The sequence below is a fragment of the Zalophus californianus genome, chromosome 6 (assembly GCF_009762305.2).
Source record: "Zalophus californianus isolate mZalCal1 chromosome 6, mZalCal1.pri.v2, whole genome shotgun sequence".
Lineage (NCBI taxonomy): Eukaryota > Metazoa > Chordata > Mammalia > Carnivora > Otariidae > Zalophus > Zalophus californianus.
In genome coordinates, this window is record NC_045600.1 from 91,304,129 (window position 1) to 91,323,934 (window position 19,806).

The following is a 19,806-nucleotide window of genomic DNA, read 5'->3' on the forward strand; positions in this document are numbered from 1 at the left end:
GTCCCTCCAAGTGAAAAATATAAAGAATGAGACCTAGGGAAGAGTGGAGAATAAGCATTCCTGTCCCATCATGCAGCCACAATTAAAAGGCCACATCTGTGCCACCCAATCAGGTAGCTGCAAGTCACATATGGCTATTTAAATCTAAACAACAACAAAAAAATCTAACTTGGGGCACCTGAGTGCCTCAGTCTGTTAAGCATCTGCCTTTGGCTCAGGTCATGATCCTGGGGTCCTGGGATGAAGTCCCACATCAGGCTCCCTGCTCAGTGGAGCGTGTGCTTCTCCCTCTGCCTCTGCCTCTCTTTCTCTCTCTCTCAAATAAATAATCTTTTTAAAAAATCTAAATTAAAATGAAATAAAATTTTAAATTCAGTTCCTCAATTGCCCTAGCCATATTTCAAGTGCTCAGTATCCACATGGGGCTGTTGGCTGTCACATTGGGCAGCACAAAGATATATTTCCTTCACTGCAGAAAGTTCTTTTGGACAGTGCTGGGACACACAGATCACTGACTTCATGGAAACTTGTCTAAAAGTGTGATTCATCTTAAAGCAATGCTAATGATACGCCCTTTGAACTACTTTTCTTCCACCTGATGCTTGCACTTACACTTGCCTTTCATGCCTCATTCCATAGACAGTTTTGCAAGAGCACACAAGCACGTGTACTAAGAATGAAGACCAAGGGAAATACAGATTAGTGTATCAAGGCTAGAGGGCAAGTTGGAGTACAGATAAGCTGGCCTACATTGAGACATGTGTTTGATTCCTGCCTTTCTGGGACTCACCAGAAAGAATGTGATAAATGAACACACCAGAGTATGGAGTATTAGTGAACAGGTGATTTCAGTCTAACATTTATCCCTGTTAGAGCATGTACAGGGATTTGCACAGTTCTTATGAATACTGGAAGTTGGAATACACCTAGCATTGCCACTGAAATATTCAATTCCAAATAAAGTAATAGTTAAATGTGTGGCATAGTTTAATTTTTTGCTAATTCCTCTATAATCTAACACCATCTCTGGCATAAAGTAGTTGCCAAAAAGTATGCCTTTAATGCATACTTCTTAGAATTCCATATATGTCAGTTAAAAAAAAAAAGTTAAGGTTAACTATCTAGGTTCAGCAAAACGATTTCACTGTAATCATTTTAATTGAAAGTAGAACTAAAACAAGTTATATGAAGCCCTTTCTTCTTAAGGAAAGAATCCTGAATATATGTGATCTTTTCTTAGAGCACATAGATGTATATTAGTATCCCATTGATCCACAACACCCTGAATTTTTAAAGTTTATAACCATTTTTCCGTCTTCTTTCTTACAAAAGACTGACATTTATTCATTCAGCCTACACTTACTGTCTGTCTGCCCCCTACAATCCAACATGGCCCTAGGTGTGAGAGAGCAAGCAAATAATGTGCTCTTTGCCTTCAAGAATCCTGCAGTCATCTCAGGTCAGAGAATCACAGCACATAGGCTGGAAAGGATCTTGGAGATCATATAATGGTCTAACACCTTGATGTGATACATGAAGAAACCAAAGGCAAAGTAGATAGAGTGCTGTCACTGAAGCAATGGAGCAGACTCAGTTCTAACCCAATTCCCTTTGGTGACCTTCCACTATACAGGTATCCCCAGCTTTTTGAAAGTTTGCATTATACCACTTCACTTTACAAAAGACCTACATTAGTACTTGTTTTCACTAACTGAAAGAAATCAGACAAGGATCTTTATTTTTATGAGAAAAAGGAAAAGTAAAAACAGCATTCAGCCTTTGCTTTGCAGTAAACCTTTACAGAGGTAGTGTGCACAGGAGAGCAAGAGTGGCCCCACCAAGCTCTTTCCCGGGGAACTATCCTCAGCATCTCGACATCAAGCCGCCATAGCTTTGAATGATCTGTGAACATTTGTGCTTTATCTTATTTTGTGCATCCGTTAGCAAGGTGTATCCTAAGGTATCAGAAAGGCATAAGAGAGATTATTTTGGGGGCCTGGGAATACTCCAAAAGTTGTCCATATAAATTAATGGTAATTGCTTCTTTGCTTTACACCATGTTGGCCTATTTAAGGCTTCATAGAAATGCTCTACTTTCAGATAACAAAGGATACCTGCATCTGTTTCCATCTTTCCTACAGGGTGTGTTCTTCTAAAAGATGCCACCTTCTTTTTTTTTTTAATGGGAGAAGATATTTGCAAATGACATTTCAGATAAAGGGCTAGTATCCAAAATCTATAAAGAACTTATCAAATTAAACACCCAAAGAATAGTCCAATCAACAAATGGGCAGAAGACATGAAAAGACATTTTTCCAAAGATGACACCCAAATGGCCAACAGACACATGAAAAAGCACTCAGTATCACTCAGCATCAGGGAAATCCAAATCAAAACCTCAATTAGATGCCACCTTCTAACGTACTGTTGCTAAGCTTTAATGAGCTGGAAAATAAGCTAGATAAGCTAATTTAAATTGTGTCTATTATTAAACACAGCTGACCCTTGAACAACATGGGGGTTAGAGGCACCAATGCCCCACACAGTCAAAAATCCATGTGTAAATTTTGACTCCCGCAAACTTAACTATTAATAGCCTCCTGTTGACCAAAAGCCTTACTGATAACAAACAGTTAATTAACACTTATTTTGGTATGCTGTATTATACACTGCATTCTTACAATAAAGTAAGCTAGAGAAATGAAAATGTTAAGAAAATCATAAGGAAGAGAAAATACATTTATAGTACTATACTGTATATATCAGAAAAAAAAACCCACATATTAGGTGACCTGCACAGTTCAAACCCGTGTGGTTTGAGGGTCAATTGTATAATGTGAGAACCCAGCAGACTGTCCTACATATAAGGAGCCCAGGCCACAGAACACGGACTGTGAGACCTCTGTCTTGGCTGTGCCAACACCTTTGTGCTTATTTTTGATTCTCAGCTATTCTCCAAAGAATTGAGGTTGTTAGGGAAATAAACATTTCTCTCTTTAGTAGGTGAGCGCTTTTGTTATTGGCCTGTCCAATGTCTCCTTAGCATAGGCTGTTCCAGAGGATCAGTATACACAGACAGTGCATTAATGAAAGAAGACTGTTTCTGAAAGGGAATGGTTAGGAGTCTCAACTGAGCTATTCTTATTAATAGATCTTGGGGCAATTCCTTTTTCCTGTGGGAAAATGTCTCAAATTTAATGAAGAACACAACTTGATACATAAAACTGCACTGAACACAAAAATTTTCAAAAGTAATCTAGTATGTATTTGACATATAGACTACAATAACTTGAATTCTTAATCTCTGATCTGGTTAGCTTTTATTGCCCTTCATTTAATATGAACTGCAGTTCATCACATATATTATAGTCATTGAACTGACCCCTTGAATTTTTTTCCTTTTTTTTATTATGTTATGTTAATCACCATTCATCATTAGTCTTTGATGTAGTGTTCCATGATTCTATGATTGTTTGCATATAACAGCCAGTGCTCCAATCAATACGTGCCCTCTTTAATACCCATCACCAGGCTAACCCATCCCCCACCCCCCTCCCCTCTAGAACCCTCAGTTTCTCAGAGTGACCCCTTGAATTTTAACAAGGAAATTGTAACATAGGCAGCTTGAGAATATAAATTATAGTGCATTTGATATGCAAGGCAAAACTTCATAAATAGCATTTATTAGTTCAGAACAATCAATAGACATTTTCGGACTGTTATCACTCAGGAAGAAGCATATATTATCTTCAACTATACTGCAAATTAACAGTAATAATCCTATTACTGAGGGATAGGATTCAAAATATGAGAGAAAAAAACTGTTCTTAAAGTACTCTGGAGCATTTTAAAAGCTCTTATTTATATGAAATGATTGACATCTTGATTTAAAATCTTTTGTATCTATTAATTTAAAAGATCACAAGGGAAATTGAAAAAGAGATAATCACTCAGGCTTATCTGAGTTACCATGCTATTCGAAGTAATTAATATGTTTTTAATAACATTTTATAATTGAGACTTCTTTACTAATACATTCTGGTATTCTCTTAATTATCATGAATTAGTATAGATTCACCAAATGTGCAAATGTAAATACTTCAGTACATATGCTATTTTAATCTGAGATAAATTCTGTAATAAACAATATTAAATACTCACAGCAACAAATTGGTTATTTTCTAATTTAACGATGTCTCCCACTTTGACATTCATCCATTTTTCATTCTGCAGTCTAAGAACAAAAACAAAATTAATTGTTTTCAGGAACAGAGCAGAATCAAGGGAATGTATTCACAATGGTACATCATATAACAGAAGCAGATAAGAATTTTCTAGAATGCTAAATTCAAAGGACCTTACATAATAAAGTCTTTTACCTGAATGATGTGGGAACTAAGGCCCAGAGAGGCCAAATGATTTGCCCAAGGATACCCAGTGAGTTAGGGGTATCCCTGGGACTAACTGAAGATGCTTAACCCTCGGCTATGTGATCTTTCCATCACCCATGGTGCCAGCTTTATATACCGGCTATTAACTCTCGCTTATGTTTCCTTGACCAGAACAGTGGCCAGTAGGGATGGCGGTGGGGGGGGGGGGGGGCAGTAATAAATTCAGTCATTGACGTTCTTTTCAGACTCTATATTTAAAAATATAGAAATAAAACATCACTGCCATTGTCTCCACAGTCTGTTTAACCAGAGGTAAAGAAAAGTGGTCTCGGGCAATAGCTAAAATGCAAGTAAGAGGAAAAGAATAAAAATTTTGGAAAGGACCTGAACAATGAGTGATAAAAGCAGCCTTGGAAGACTGAATGAGGAAGAACACCCACCAATCACCCATAAGCACTGTGACTGAAGGACAGGCTTGGTGGCACTTTAATGGCTAGGACCAACAGCTCAGAACTGAGAACAACCTGGCTGAGGTGCTGCCCTGTTTTCTTTTGGGCTTATGTATATAATGGAGCCCCTAGTCTACCCTTCACCAGGTTCAAAAGGGTTTATGATAAAAAGCTATTGTGTTTAGTTGGTTGGGCCCCTTGTGACATGTTGGGGAGACAGGCCGTCTGGAAACAGACTACCTGTGGCAGTATACCATGTTGCTAATCATCCCTTCTGAAATTCTCTGAAACAGAAACCAGCTTTGTTTTCTGAGTTAAAAGCCTTCCTCACACTTCTTTCCCAGCAATCCTCTTTTAAGAGAGCAGGCTGGGCTGAGGACAGGTTCCCCAACAAGTTAAGGTGGGCAGGTTAATTTCATCCTGCAATTTAAAAAAAAAAAAAAACACACAAAACCTAATTTACTTGTTTTTATAGGCTGGAAAACAGTTTTAAATATTTATACAACTGTGAAATATGCCTCACACTATCAACCCTGCTGGGTCATTTGGCTTAAACACTCAAAGAATTCTTCTTTAATACGGATCCAAGTACATGTTGTTCTGGAAAGTTTTCAATTGCAGCATTTTCATCTCTAGCCAGAATTCAATCGCTTTTCCAATGCCACACTTTTCTGCACTTTATCTAGTTCGAAAACAATGGGAGAACCTAGGAAGCCTTCTAAATCTCATTTTATTTATTTTTACAGATACGGATTATGTGCTGGTTTATTTCTGCTGGATACCACCTCCTTTGGAGCATTAGTGGCATTTCTCAGGGGACAGTATCTCAGATAAAAGTCGATGTGAATGGACTGAGATAGAGACCGTGTCCTTATTTATGCAAAATGCACTGCTACTGAATTGCCCTGAAGTCTCTACTGAAAGTACATCTGCTTTAGGGAGAAGCTCAAATGATATTAAGTTTCATTTCCAAACTTATTCCTCCTTCCTATCCACTGTAAACTCTAGGAAGGACTGCACCCTAACTCTTCCACCCAAATGGAAAATCAACCAAAGCAGAAAGGGAACCCTACATCTCTTACACACTTCAAAATGCATATTTTATACTTAAGCTTGAAAAGATAAATAGCAACAACCACTATTTGGGAGAACAACCCAAAACCTGAGTTTCCTCACATAACTTCTGTTCTTCTCAAGTCTAGTATCTTATTAGTATCTTATTATTTCCCCCTGTAAAACCAAAGCAATTGGAAAGAAATTAGTAAAAGTGCAGTGGTATCCATGGGAATTACAGTGATATCTTGGTTAAACCCCTTATTTGAATATGTATCTGTCAAAAAAATCTGGTAACTCCAATCAAAGGAGTGGTTTTTTAAAATATTATTTCCTATTCTATCTTGGCAGGTAATTATATCTACTAGGATCTCAGAGGTATATTTCAATGAGCACTCAGGGTCATAGCTACAAAAGTATCCAAACTTACTGAACAGGTATAAACTGATAAAGACCTGAAAATGAATTTAAATCATCTGTATTTTAAATCCCACCATTTTTATTGTCCTATCAACTACTACCACTGGTGACACAACATCAAAGACATACCAGCAGGACTAGAGGGGCAGACAGGAAGATTTGCTCCAAAGCTCATCTTTGAAATATTTCTAGACTTTTTCTGAGATTTTTAGCTTGTATAGTAATTGCATTTCATCATCATCCTGAAACAATGAAAACACACTCCCTGTCTCTCCATGTGTGGTGCAGCTGTTCTTGGGGGCTCGTGTTTGAAGCAAGCCTGCATCACAGCTCTGTGAAGGAGACACAGGATGGCCTCATGGGCTGTGATGATGACACCTGGCTCCACAGACTTGGCACCAAAAAACTTTGCCTTTACCTTTGTCAGGGAGAGCCCCTCTGCTCTCATAAAGGAAGTCTTTCTTAAAGGAAGCAATATATGTATATTCTGAAAGCAAGTTAAATCATTTCATTGCACTGAATCCAGAAATTTCCAAGTTTTTAAAATAAGCTTCAATTTTCAGTATCATCACATAATTATTTCAGGTTTTGAAATGACATAATCTAGTTAATGGTTCTTTGAATCAGCCTTTTCTAAAATACACCAGTTAGAACGACAAAAAATGACAAGGCAAGAAACAACAAATGTTGGAATGATTGTGGAGAAAGGGGAACCCTCTTACACTGTTGGTGGGAATGCAAGTTGGTACAGTCACTTTGCAAAACAGTGTGGAGGCGCCTCAAAAAATTAAAAAGAGAGATACCCGGGGCGGAGCAAGATGGCGGAGGAGTAGGAGACCTGGATTTCATCTGGTCTCAGGAATTCAGCTGGATAGGGATCAAACCATTCTGAACACCTACGAACTCAACAGGAGATTGAAGAAAAGAATAGCAACAACTCTGAACAGAAAAGCGACCACTTTCTGGAAGGTAGGATGTGTGGAGAAGTGAATCCGAGGTGATATTTGGGAGGACAGACCGGGGGGAGGGGGCCTCCTTCAGCGGCTTCTGGCAAGTGATAAGAGCCACGAAGCACAAAATCGGAACTTTTAGAAGTCAGCTCTGCTGAGGGACATCGCTCCAGTGGCTAAGCAGGGCGGTGGAACCCTCCCAGGACAGTGTGGTCTCAGGACCCTCGGGGTCACAGAAAGACCGGGGGTGCCTGAGTGCAGCAGAGCTCCCAGGTATCAGAGCGGGGAAGCCGGCTGCAGAGACGGAGCTGAGGCGCGGGCTCTCAGCTCAGGGTTGCCATAAACTGTGATCCGCGGCCCAGTCAGGCCACTGCTCCTCCAGCAGGGACCCAACAAGCGGCAGATCCGGGGAGACTCCCCTTCCTTCCCAGGGAGGAGCGGCACGGGAGCGCACCACAGGGATCTGCTGGGTTTGGAGACTCCACACAGGATCGGGTGCCAGAGATAGGAACGCTCAGTCACAGGCCGGGTGAGCACAGAGTGCGGCCAGAGACCAGGGAGACGGGAGTGACTGCTTTTCTCTGCGGGCGCACTGAGGAGTGGGGCCCCGAGTTCTCAACTCCTCCGGGTAGAGATTGGGAGGCCACCATTTTCGCCCTGGTCCTCCAAAGCTCTACCAAGAGCTTGCAGGGAACAAAAGCTCCTGAGAACAAACCCGAGCAGATTACTTAGCCCTGACAAAAAGGGCAGGGCAATTCAGCCTCCGGCAAAGACATGTGGGAACCACGGCAACAGGCCCCTCCCCCAGAACATCAGCACGAACAGCCAGCAAGCCAAGACCAAGTTTACCGATCAAGGAGAACGGGAGAACTCCAGCGCTAGGGGAATACTGCACATAGAATTCATGGCTTTTTTTTTACCATGATTCATTAGTTCATCAAAGTTAATTTTTTTAACTGTTTTTTTAATTTTTCTTTTTCCCTTTTTCAAACATCTTATCAATAAAAAAACATTTTTTATTTTTCATTTTTAGAGTCATATTTTATCCCTTCATAGTAGTTACTCTTATTTTTGGCATATATATATATGTTTTTCTCTCTTTAAAATTTTGAGATACAGTTTCTTCTAACAGATCAAAATATACCCTAAATCACTACTGTATGGCTTTGTTCTACTCTCCTGACTTATCACATTCTCCCTATTTTCTTTTTTTTTTCTAAATCTTCTTTCTTTTTTCAAACAACTTCTTATCAATTCCTTTTATAAAATCTTTTATAATTTTCATCTTTACAGTCATCTTCCATCCCTTCATTGTATCAACCCTTATTTTGTACATATGTCTTTCTTCAAAATTTTAGGAGGCACTTTTTTCTAACAGACCAAAATACGCCCAAAATCTAGTGTGTGGCACTGATCTATGCACTAGCCTGATCATATTTGATCATATTCTGTCTTTGTATTGTTCTGTTTTTGTTTTTATCTTTTTTTTTCTCTTTCTTTTTTCTTTCTTTCCCTATATTTTCCCCTGGTTTCAGGTCTTTTCTGATTTGTATACAGTATATTTGCTGCAGATGTTGTTAACCTGTTAGCATTTTGTTCTCTCATTCATCTATTCTCCTCTGGACAAAATGACAAGACGAAAAAAATCACCTCAGCAAAAAGAACAAGAGGTAGTACCGTCAGCCAGGGACCTACTCAATATGGACATTAGTACAATGTCAGACCTAGAGTTCAGAATCATGATTTTAAAGATACTAGCTGGGCTTGAAAAAAGCGTGGAAGTTATTAGAGACACCCTTTCTGGAGAAATAAAAGAACTAAAATCTAACCAAGTCGAAATCAAAAAGGCTATTAATGACATGCAATCAAAAATGGGGGCACTAACTCCTAGGATAAATGAGGCAGAAGAGAGAATCAGTGATATAGAAGACCAAATGATGGAAAATAAAGAGGCTGAGAAAAAGAGAGATAAACAACTGCTGGATCACGAGGGCAGAATTCGAGAGATAAGCGATATGATAAGACGAAACATTAGAATAATTGGGATCCCAGAAGAAGAAGAAGGAGAGAGAGGGGCAGAAGGTATATTGGAGCAAATAATAGCAGAGAACTTCCCTAATGTGAGGAAGGAAACAGGCATCAAAATCCAGGAGGCACAGAGAACCCCTCTCAAACAATAAAAATAGGTCAACACCCCGACATCTAATAGTAAAACTTACGAGTCTCAGAGACAAAGAGAAAATCCTGGGCAGCTCGGGAGAAGAGATATGTAACCTACAATGGTAGAAACATTAGATTGGCAACAGACCTATCCACAGAGACCTGGCAGGCCAGAAAGGACTGGCAAGATATCTTCAGAGCACTAAATGAGAAAAATATGCAGCCAAGAATACTATATCCAGCTAGGCTGTCATTGAAAATTGAAGGAGAGGTAAAAAGCTTCCAGGACAAACAAAAACTAAAGGAATTTGCAAACACGAAATCAGCCCTCCAAGAAATATTGAAAGGGGTCCTCTAAGCAAAGAGAGAGCCTAAAAGCAGCATAGATCAGAAAGGAGCACAGACAATATACAGTCACAGTCACCTTACAGGCAATACAATGGCACTAAATTCATACCTTTCAATAGTTATCCTGAATGTAAGTGGGCTAAATGCCCCAATCAAAAGACACAGGCTATCAGATTGGATTAAAAACCAAGACCCATCAATATGCTGTCTGCAAGAGACTCATTTTAGACCCAAAGACACCCCCAGAATGAAAGTGAGGGGGTGGAAAACCATTTACCATGCTAATGGACACCAAAAGAAAAATGGGGTGGCAATCCTTACATGAGACAAATTAGATTTTAAAACAAAGACTGTAATAAGAGATGAAGAAGGACACTATATCCTACTTAAAGGATCTATCCAACAAGAAGATCTAACAATTGTAAATATCTATGCCCCTAACATGGGAGCAGCCAATTACATAAGGCAATTAATAACAAAAGTGAAGAAACACATTGACAGCAATACAACAATAGTGGGGAACTTTAACACCCCCCTCACTGAAATGGACAGATCATCTAAGCAAAAGATCAACAAGGAAATAACGACTTTAAATGAAACACTGGACCAAATGGACTTCACAGACATATTCAGAACATTCCATCCCAAAGCAACGGAATACACATTTTTCTCTAGTGCCCATGGAACATTCTCCAGAATTGATCACATCCTAGGTCACAAATCAGGTCTCAACCAGTACCAAAAGACTGGGATCATTCCATGCATATTTTCAGACCACAATGCTTTGAAACTAGAACTCAGTCATAAGAGGAAAGTCGGAAAGAACTCAAATACATGGAGGTTAAAGAGCATCCTACTAAAGAATGAATGGGTCAACCAGGATATTAAAGAATTAAAAAAATTCATGGAAACCAATGAAAATGAAAACACAACTGTTCAAAATCTTTGGGATACAGCAAAGGCAGTCCTGAGAGGAAAGTATATAGCAATACAAGCCTTTCTCAAGAAACAAAAAAGGTCTCAAATACACAACCTAACCCTACACCTAAAGGAGCTGGAGAAAGAACAGCAAATAAAGCCTAAACCCAGCAGGAGAAGAGAAATCATAAAGATCAGAGCAGAAATCAATGAACTAGAAACCAAAAGAACAGTAGAACAGATCAACAAAACTAGGAGCTGGTTCTTTGAAAAAATTAACAAGATTGATAAACCCCTGGCCAGACTGATCAAAAAGAAAAGAGAAATGACCCAAATCAACAAAATCACAAATGAAAGAGGACAGATCACAACCAACACCAAAGAAATACAATTATAAGAACATATTCTGAGCAACTCTATGCCAGCAAATTAGATAACCTGGAAGAAATGGGTGCATTCCTAGAGAAGTATAAACTACCAAAATTGAACCAAGAAGAAATAGAAAACCTAAACAGACTGATGACCACTAAGGAAATTGAAGCATTCATCAAAAATCTACCAAGAAACAAAAGCCCAGGGCCAGATGGCTTCCCAGGGGAATTCTACCACACATTTAAAGAAGAATTAATACCTATTCTCCTGAAACTGTTCCAAAAAATAGAAATGGAAGGAAAACTTCCAAACTCATTTTATGAGGCCAGCATTACCTTGATTCCAAAACCAGACAAAGACCCCATCAAAAGGGAGAATTATAGACCAATATCCTTGATAAACATGGATGCAAAAATTCTCACCAAATTCTAGCCAATAGGATCCAACAGTACATTAAAAGGATATTCACCACGACCAAGTGGGATTTATCCCTGGGCTGCAAGGTTGGTTCAACATCCGCAAATCAATCAACCTGATACACTACATTAACAAAAGAAAGAACAAGAATCATATGATCCTCCCAATAGATGCAGAAAAAGCATTTGACAAAGTACAGCATCCTTTCTTGATCAAAACTCTTCAGAGTATAGGGATACAGGGTACATACCTCAATATCATAAAAGCCATCTATGAAAAACCTACAGCGAATATCATTTGCAATGGGGAAAAGCTGAGAGCTTTTCCCCTAAGGTCAGGAATGCAGCGGGGATGTGCACTATCACCACTGCTATTCAACATAGTATTAGAAGTGCTAGCCACAGCAATCAGAAAACAAAAAGAAATCAAACGCATCCAAATCGGCAAAGAGGAAGTCACACTCTCACTCTTTGCAGATGATATGATACTTTATGTGGAAAACCCAAAAGACTCCACCCCAAAACTGCTAGAATTCATACAGGAATTCAGGAAAGTGGCAGGATATAAAATCAATACACAGAAATCAGTGGCATTCCTATACACCAAGACAGAAGAGAGACAAATCAAGGAGTCGATCCCATTTACAATTGCACCCAAAACCATAAGATACCTAGGAATAAATTTAACCAAAGACGCAAAGGATCTGTACTCAGAAAACTATAAATCCTCATGAAAGAAATTGAAGAAGACACAAAGAAATGGAAAAACGTTCCATGCTCATGGATTGGAAGAACAAACATTGTGAAGATGTCAATGCTACCTAGAGCAATCTACACATTCAATGCAATCCCCATCAAAATACCATCCACTTTTTTCAAAGAAATGGAACAAATCATCCTAAAATTTGTATGGAACCAGAAGAGACCCCGAATAGCCAGAGGAATGTTGAAGAAGAAAAGCAAAGCTGGCGGCATCACAATTCCGGACTTCCAGCTCTATTACAAAGCTGTCATCATCAAGACAGTGTGGTACTGGCACAAAAACAGACACATCGATCAATACCACAGAATAGAGAGCCCAGAAATGGACCCTCAACTCTATGGTCAACTCATCTTTGACAAAGCAGGAAAGAATGTCCAATGCGAAAAAGACAGTCTCTTCAACAAATGGTGTTGGGAAAATTGGACAGCCACACGCAGAAGAATGAAACTGGACCATTTCCTTACACCACACACAAAAATAGACTCCAAATGGTTGAAAGACCTAAACGTGAGACAGGAGTCCATCAAAATCCTAAAGGAGAACACAGGCAGCAACCTCTTCGACCTCAGCCACAGCAACTTCTTCCTAGAAACATCGCCAAAGGCAAGGGAAGCCAGGGCAAAAATGAACTATTGGGATTTCATCAAGATAAAAAGCTTTTGCACAGCAAAAGAAACAGTCAACAAAACCAAAAGACAACTGACAGAATAGGAGAAAATATTTGCAAATGGTATATCAGATAAAGGGCTAGTAACCAAAATCTATAAAGAATTTATCAAACTCAACACCCAAAGAACAAATAATCCAATCAAGAAATGGGCAGAAGACATCAACAGACATTCGTCCAAAGAAGACATCCAATGGCCAACATACACATGAAAAAGTCCTCAACATTGCTCGGCATCAGGGAAATCCAAATCAAAACCTCGATGAGATACCACCTCACACCCGTCAGAATGGCTAAAATTAACAAGTCAGGAAACGACAGATGTTGGCGGGGATGTGGAGAAAGGGGAACCCTCCTACATTGTTGGTGGGAATGCAACCTGGTGCAACCACTCTGGAAAACAGTATGGAGGTTCCTCAAACAGTTGAAAATAGAGCTACCATACGATCCAGCAATTGCACTACTGGGTGTTTACCACAAAGATACAAATGTAAGGATCCGAAGGGGTACTTGCACCCCTATGTTTATAGCAGCAATGTCCACAAGAGCCAAACTGTGGAAAGAGCCAAGATGTCCATCGACAGAGGAATGAATAAAGAAGCTGTGGTATATATACACAATGGAATATTATGCAGCCATCAAAAGGAATGAGATCTTGCCATTTGCAACGATGTGGATGGAACTGGAGGGTGTTATGCTGAGTGAAATAAGTCAACCAGAGAAAGACATGTATCATATGACCTCACTGATATGAGGAATTCTTAATCTCAGGAAACAAACTGAGGGTTGCTGGAGTGGTGGGGGGTGGGAGGGATGGGGTGGCTGGGTGATAGACATTGGGGAGGGTATGTGCTATGGTGAGCACTGTGAATTGTGCAAGACTGTTGAATCACAGATCTGTACCTCTGAAACAAATAATGCAATATATGTTAAGGAAAAAAAAGAAGATAGCAGGAGGGGAAGAATGTAGGGGAGTAAGTCGGATGGGGAGACGAACCATGAGAGACGATGGACTCTGAAAAACAAACTGAGGGTTCTAGAGGGGAGGAGGGTAGGGGCATGGGTTAGCCTGGTGATGGGTATTAAAGAGGGCACATTCTGCGTGGAGCACTGGGTGTTCTGCACAAACAATGAATCATGGAACACTACATCAAAAACTAATGATGTAATATATGGTGATTAACCTAACAATAAAAAAATTTTTAAAAAAAGAGAGATACCCTATGACCCAGCAATTGCACTACTGGGTATTTACCCCAAAGACACAGATGTATTGAAAAGAAGGGCCATATGCACCCCAATGTTCATAGCAGCAATGTCTGCAGTAGCCAAACTGTGGAAAGAGCCAAGATGCCCTTCAACAGATGAATGGATAAAGAAGATGTGGTCCATATATACAATGGAATATTACTCAGCCATCAGAAAGGATGAATACCCAACTTTTACATCAATGTGGATGGGACTGGAGGGGATTATGCTCAGTGAAATAAGTCAAGCAGAGAAAGTCAATTATCATATGGTTTCACTTATTTGTGGAACAAAAGGAATAGCATGGAGGACATCAGGAGAAGGAAGGGAACAATGAAGGGGGGGGAATCGGAGGGCGAGATGAACCATGAAAGGCTATGGACTCTGAGAAACAAACTGAGGGTTTCTGAGGGGAGGGAGGTTGGGGGGTTGGTTAGCCTGGTGACGGGTATTAAGGAGGGCACGTACTGCGTGGAGCACTGGGTGTTATACACAAACCATGAATCATGGAACACTACATCAAAAACTAATGGTGTAATGTATGGTGATTAACATAACATAATAAAAAAATAATATACTGTATGGTGACTAACATAATAAAAAAATTAAAATTTAAAAATAAATAAATAATAAAATAGCTGTGGTAATGATAGAGACTTTACCTTGGTAAACTCACAAGCCAGTTGTTAAATAAGAAACCAAAATTCCAGAAAGAGATGCATGAAATTTAAATTCCATAGTCACCATAAAACATATGAAGTTAAACTGCCACAGAATGGCAACTAGAATTACTTTGAGGAAGGAATTTTAAAAATACACCCACTAACTATATACCTAGTCTCAGAACGTCAGAGAATCTGAGTTCTGAGAAAAGGTGGTGAGAGATGGCAACTGTATATAGTAATTGTTTGATAAATTGATCTGAATCTGCTTCCTCCTGATGAGACACCCAGAGCTGCTAGGCTATGCTGAGAAACTTCTTGAAAAAATGTAATTCCGAGTGAGATAGCACCAACCATGCTCCCTGTCGAACTATTAGCTCCAGAGGCTGGAAATCAAGCATTTGCTTTGAGCAAGATACCAAGCCCATTGCTGAAGCATAAGGGCAGAAGGAAATCTTCAATGGGCTCAAGTCTCCTGTCCATACTTTAATAATTCCAACTGCCTATTAGCAACATAGATTTCTGAAAAGAGAATTCCCTCAAAGCTACAGAAGACATGTTGGAATACTAAAGAGACAATCAAGAAGGTCAATATAACTGACCTCCCCTAATTAACCAGTCAACCCACATACAATGAGTTTGATTTCTTCTTTAATCTCAAGCCCATGTCAGACCTATATCTTACAAAAATATTCTCCTGCCCATACAGATCTTGCTTTATTCACCACTGTATCCTCGGGACCTAGAATAATGCCTAATTCCTAGCAGGCAAAATATATTTGTTGACTGAATGAAAATTAATAAATACAAAATCATTATTGCCAAAAACATTTGTTAAGTGACAACATTTCCCTGGATGTCTAATAAGAATTATAGCAACCAACATTTATTTAGTGCTTCCTGTATTCAAGGGACTGTGCTGAAGCCTTCATGCACAAAGTTTCCAAACAAAAACAAGTGACACCCAATTAAATTTGAATATCAGATAAACAACAAATAATTTTTTAGTATAAGCATGCCCCTATACAATATTTGGAACATACTTATACTAAAATATTATCATTGTCTAACTGAACTTCAAATTTAACTGGACATCCTGTATTTTAATTTTCTACATCCAGCAACAGTAGTCATGTATCTTACCTCATTTAATCCTCACAACAATCCTACAAGATAGGTACTGTTGCTACTCCGATTTTATAAAATAGAAAACTGAGGTTCAAAGAGAGACATTTGCCCTATTTTGCAACATCTATCAAAAGTTTTAATGCCCACACACTTTGAAATAGATATTTCACTTTAAACAACTGATCATACAGGTGCTCAAAGATGGATGTACAATGATGTTTATTGCAGTATTGTGTTATAAACTATCAATACCCATTGATAAGGATTACATAGATATACCATGATACACCTATTTAGTTATGGCTCATCTACTCAATGGAACGAATACAATTCAGCCACTAAAAAGAATATGAATAGGTCTATATGTGCTAATATATTCTCTAAGGTACATCACTAGGTTAAAAATAAGCACGTGTAAGACACTGTATACACATGGTAAGATTCTAACCGCGGTTTGAAGCAAGGATTTACCTACACACAACTCTGTTCTTACATACATAGAAAATTTCTTGAAAGACACACAAGAAAATATTCAGTAATTGCCACTAGAAAAAGGAAATGAACAGGAAAACTGGAATGGAAGCGAGACTTCATTGTATGGTATACTTCTGTGTACTGTTTGAATTTTTGGCATCATATATATTGATTAAAGGACAACTGGGGAGGATAAAATAGAAGAAAACTCTTCCAAGATCACATGTAAGTGGCAGAGCCAGGACTAGAACCTGAATCTGTCTGACTACAAAGCCCATGTTCTTAATACATCTGTATTTATTATTCTTTTTTTTTACTACATTTTCAATGATTATTATGTTTTGCCTCTTTAGAAAAAAGTGGACCCTAAAGAGCTGAAGGGATTGATAACAACAAAGTACATACTACCGTATTTAAAATCTGATCCCAAAACAGCTTGCGGTCATGGTCCCCTGACACAAATGCTCAGTGGACAACAGCAATTTCTAGTTTTTTTTTTTTTTTTCAATTCCACTGCTGTCAGAGCCACACTAGAATAAGACATAAAGCTTGGCCCTAATCTTCTAACAACAGACTGAACAGGATCTCATTACACTGAGAATGAGCATAATACTCATATCTTTGGAATCTCTTTATTTTGAAATATGCAGATGTTCCCCTCCTTTTTCTCCCCTCTTATTCACACAGTGCTTATGCTGAGACAGAGTCACACAGGGAGGTCTGAGATCAGCTGCTGAAGATGCTGTCGTACCAACTGGCCCAGGGTGGTGCCGGGGGGAAGGGGTGAAGAAGGTAAGATGATAAAAGATGTAGTCATTCAGCATGGATAATTTAATGATTTGCTAAGAAAAAGTAATCAATTTTATAGATGTCCTACCCAATTTATATAAATCCTTGCAGATTTTATTGTGCATTAGGATGCACAAACACACATACAATATAGCCTTCCTATTCTCAAAACAGAATAATCGATTCACTGTTTCACCTGAACAATAAGCCTACTGAGAGTTGTGCAGAAAGTGTATTCTCTTTAATCATTTCCCTAAACTGAAACTGTTCTCCTGAATCAGCCTCCTAAGGTCCTGTCTTCTGTAAATTCTTAGGATTCTATTAACAGATGCCTAATTGATAATGGGACCACAAGAAAATCAGAAGAAAATTATTTCAAAAGATGACTATTAAATCTGCTCTCATATATCAATGCTGAAGGAAATGCCTTACATTGACCATGGAGAAAACAGACCTATTTAGGTCTAGCCTGATTTCTGGGCAGCAGATTCAGAAGATCATCTGTGTGCAAGAAGTTTGTCAGCAAGTTCTCTTTATGTTAGCACCTGCGGGAGTGTGAAGGAAACAGAGGGGCAGAGAGAGGGGTTGGGCTGTTGATACAGTCACAACATCTCAACCAACTTTATGGGGAGCTCTGGAGCTGGAACAGGCCTTCAGAGTTCGATCCAGGGGGCTAGACCAGTATACCTTGGCATTGTTCACTCTTTGGATGCAGTGTGACTCCAGCAAGAAGGGACGACCTTGAGCCAAAGAGCTCTCCTCCAATGGCAATTCCCAGAAGGGACTGACAGCTGGGCAGCACTCCTGGTAGCTGGGGGAATACGTTCTGCAGGCTGGAAGGGGACTAGGGGTGGCACAGCAGAGCAGCTACTACAAACTGAGAGCCCATTTGCCCATTTTGCTATTGACATGCTCTTGTAATTAGAATATTCCTTTTCAATTCTAAACTATTTCACCTTTCTCTAGTTCCAATTTCAATTCTATAAAGTCAATATGAGTAGCTGCCATGATTCTTTGTATCCATCCCTCCATTTTATGACTTTTGGACAAAAATCTGTACAACTTTGGGTTGTCCAATTCACTTTTTCCAATGATTAATTAGTAAATGAAGTTGAAAGATAAATTTTTAGTAGCTCACCATTAAAAAATATTCTACTGATAACCACTGACTACCCAAATATCCTAGAATGTCTACGGGGGGGGGGGGATCACTATTCCTGAAATACTCCTCATATGAAAAACATATTTTGATGGAAAAAAATATAAGAAATCACCTTAGCCTGAGTAGATCAACCATTCTCTTCATCTAAGTTGCCACACCTTGGGGCGCCTGGCTCAGTTGGTTAAGCGTCTGACTCTTGGTTTGCCTCAGGTCATGACCTCATGGTCCTGAGATCCAGCCCCAGGACTGGCTCCATGCTCAGCAGGGAGTCTGCTGGAGATCCTCTCCCCCTCTCTCTTTCTTTCTCTCTCTCTCTCTCTCTCTCTCTAAAATAAGTAAATATTTAAATTGCTACACCTTATTTTGAGAAATCAGAGAATATGCTTTGACCAAGTAACTCTTTTTGAAAAACACCCCAAAAGAAGATAGCTCCCAGTGGAGGAGAATGAAACCTGAATATCTTGGTTCCAGGAAAAAAGACCTATATTATGTTTCCCATTGCTATTCTTAATCAATTTTCCTATATAGGGCCAGGTTAAGAGAGAACCAAATGTCTGTTAAGCCAGAAAAGAAATATTAGTTGGTTAACGTGCCAAGTAATAACACATGCCATACCAATATAAATAAAGCAATGACATCTCTCATGTGATTTGATTTGCTCTAGTCAGAGAACTTAATATTTCTGGAAATAGAATTCCTGATTTTGTGGCACAAAGCACAGCTATGGATATTACTGGAAGATCATGAGTTTATTTACTTACTAGATTTATAGTCACATTAAGTCCTAAACACTTTTTAAGAAAGTTTTTAAATGTTACTTTAAAGTAGGACGTAATGTTTATCGTTTTGAGTTTCTCAGAAATAGGATAGTATGTAGGTAGAATTCTTAATTAGATCATCATCCAGTAGCATGTGAAGTACCATCACCCTTCATTAGTGAGTTCAAGACTGCTCCATATCTGCAAAATGAACACTGAGCCAGGGGCTGCGTGTCAGAGTGACAAGTAGAATTAGATACAGACTGTAGTTATCAGGAAACCTAGAGATTTGTGGGAAAACATAAATATGGTTCTTAAAAACACCAGTTAAATCATCTTTGCCTTCTGATACCTGGAGCATGTGGATATTCTTTTAGTCAGCAATGAAGAATACCTGTACTCCAGGAGAATGATCTCAGTATTAGACTGTTTGCCATACAGCTGTCATCAAAAGCCCAGCAAGAAAACTGATAGACCAGAGAAATTGACTAATAAAGTATATATTAACTTTCATTCCTCAAGATATTCCCAGCTTTGTCCCCTTATACAGTGAGCTCACCAGAAAACTATATGCCTGGACTATATTACTCTGGTCCCTCTAGACTTGGCTTCTCATGACTTAACATCATGCCAACAGATTTCAGTCAGGATTTACTTGTGGTCATGAGTAAAATATCT

General features: G+C 39.0%; 1 protein-coding gene across 3 annotated transcripts in view; it reads right to left on the bottom strand.

Moving 5' to 3' along the window:
- The window catches only part of ATP8B4 (ATPase phospholipid transporting 8B4 (putative)), a 288,632-nt gene that overhangs the window by 138,322 nt on the left and 130,504 nt on the right, over nucleotides 1-19,806 (bottom strand). For all 3 annotated transcript variants that reach the window (XM_027572559.2, XM_027572558.2, XM_027572557.1), the window contains one exon: nucleotides 4,162-4,234. In XM_027572559.2, the coding sequence (XP_027428360.1) occupies nucleotides 4,162-4,234 (73 nt within the window). The remainder of the gene's footprint in view (nucleotides 1-4,161; nucleotides 4,235-19,806) is intronic.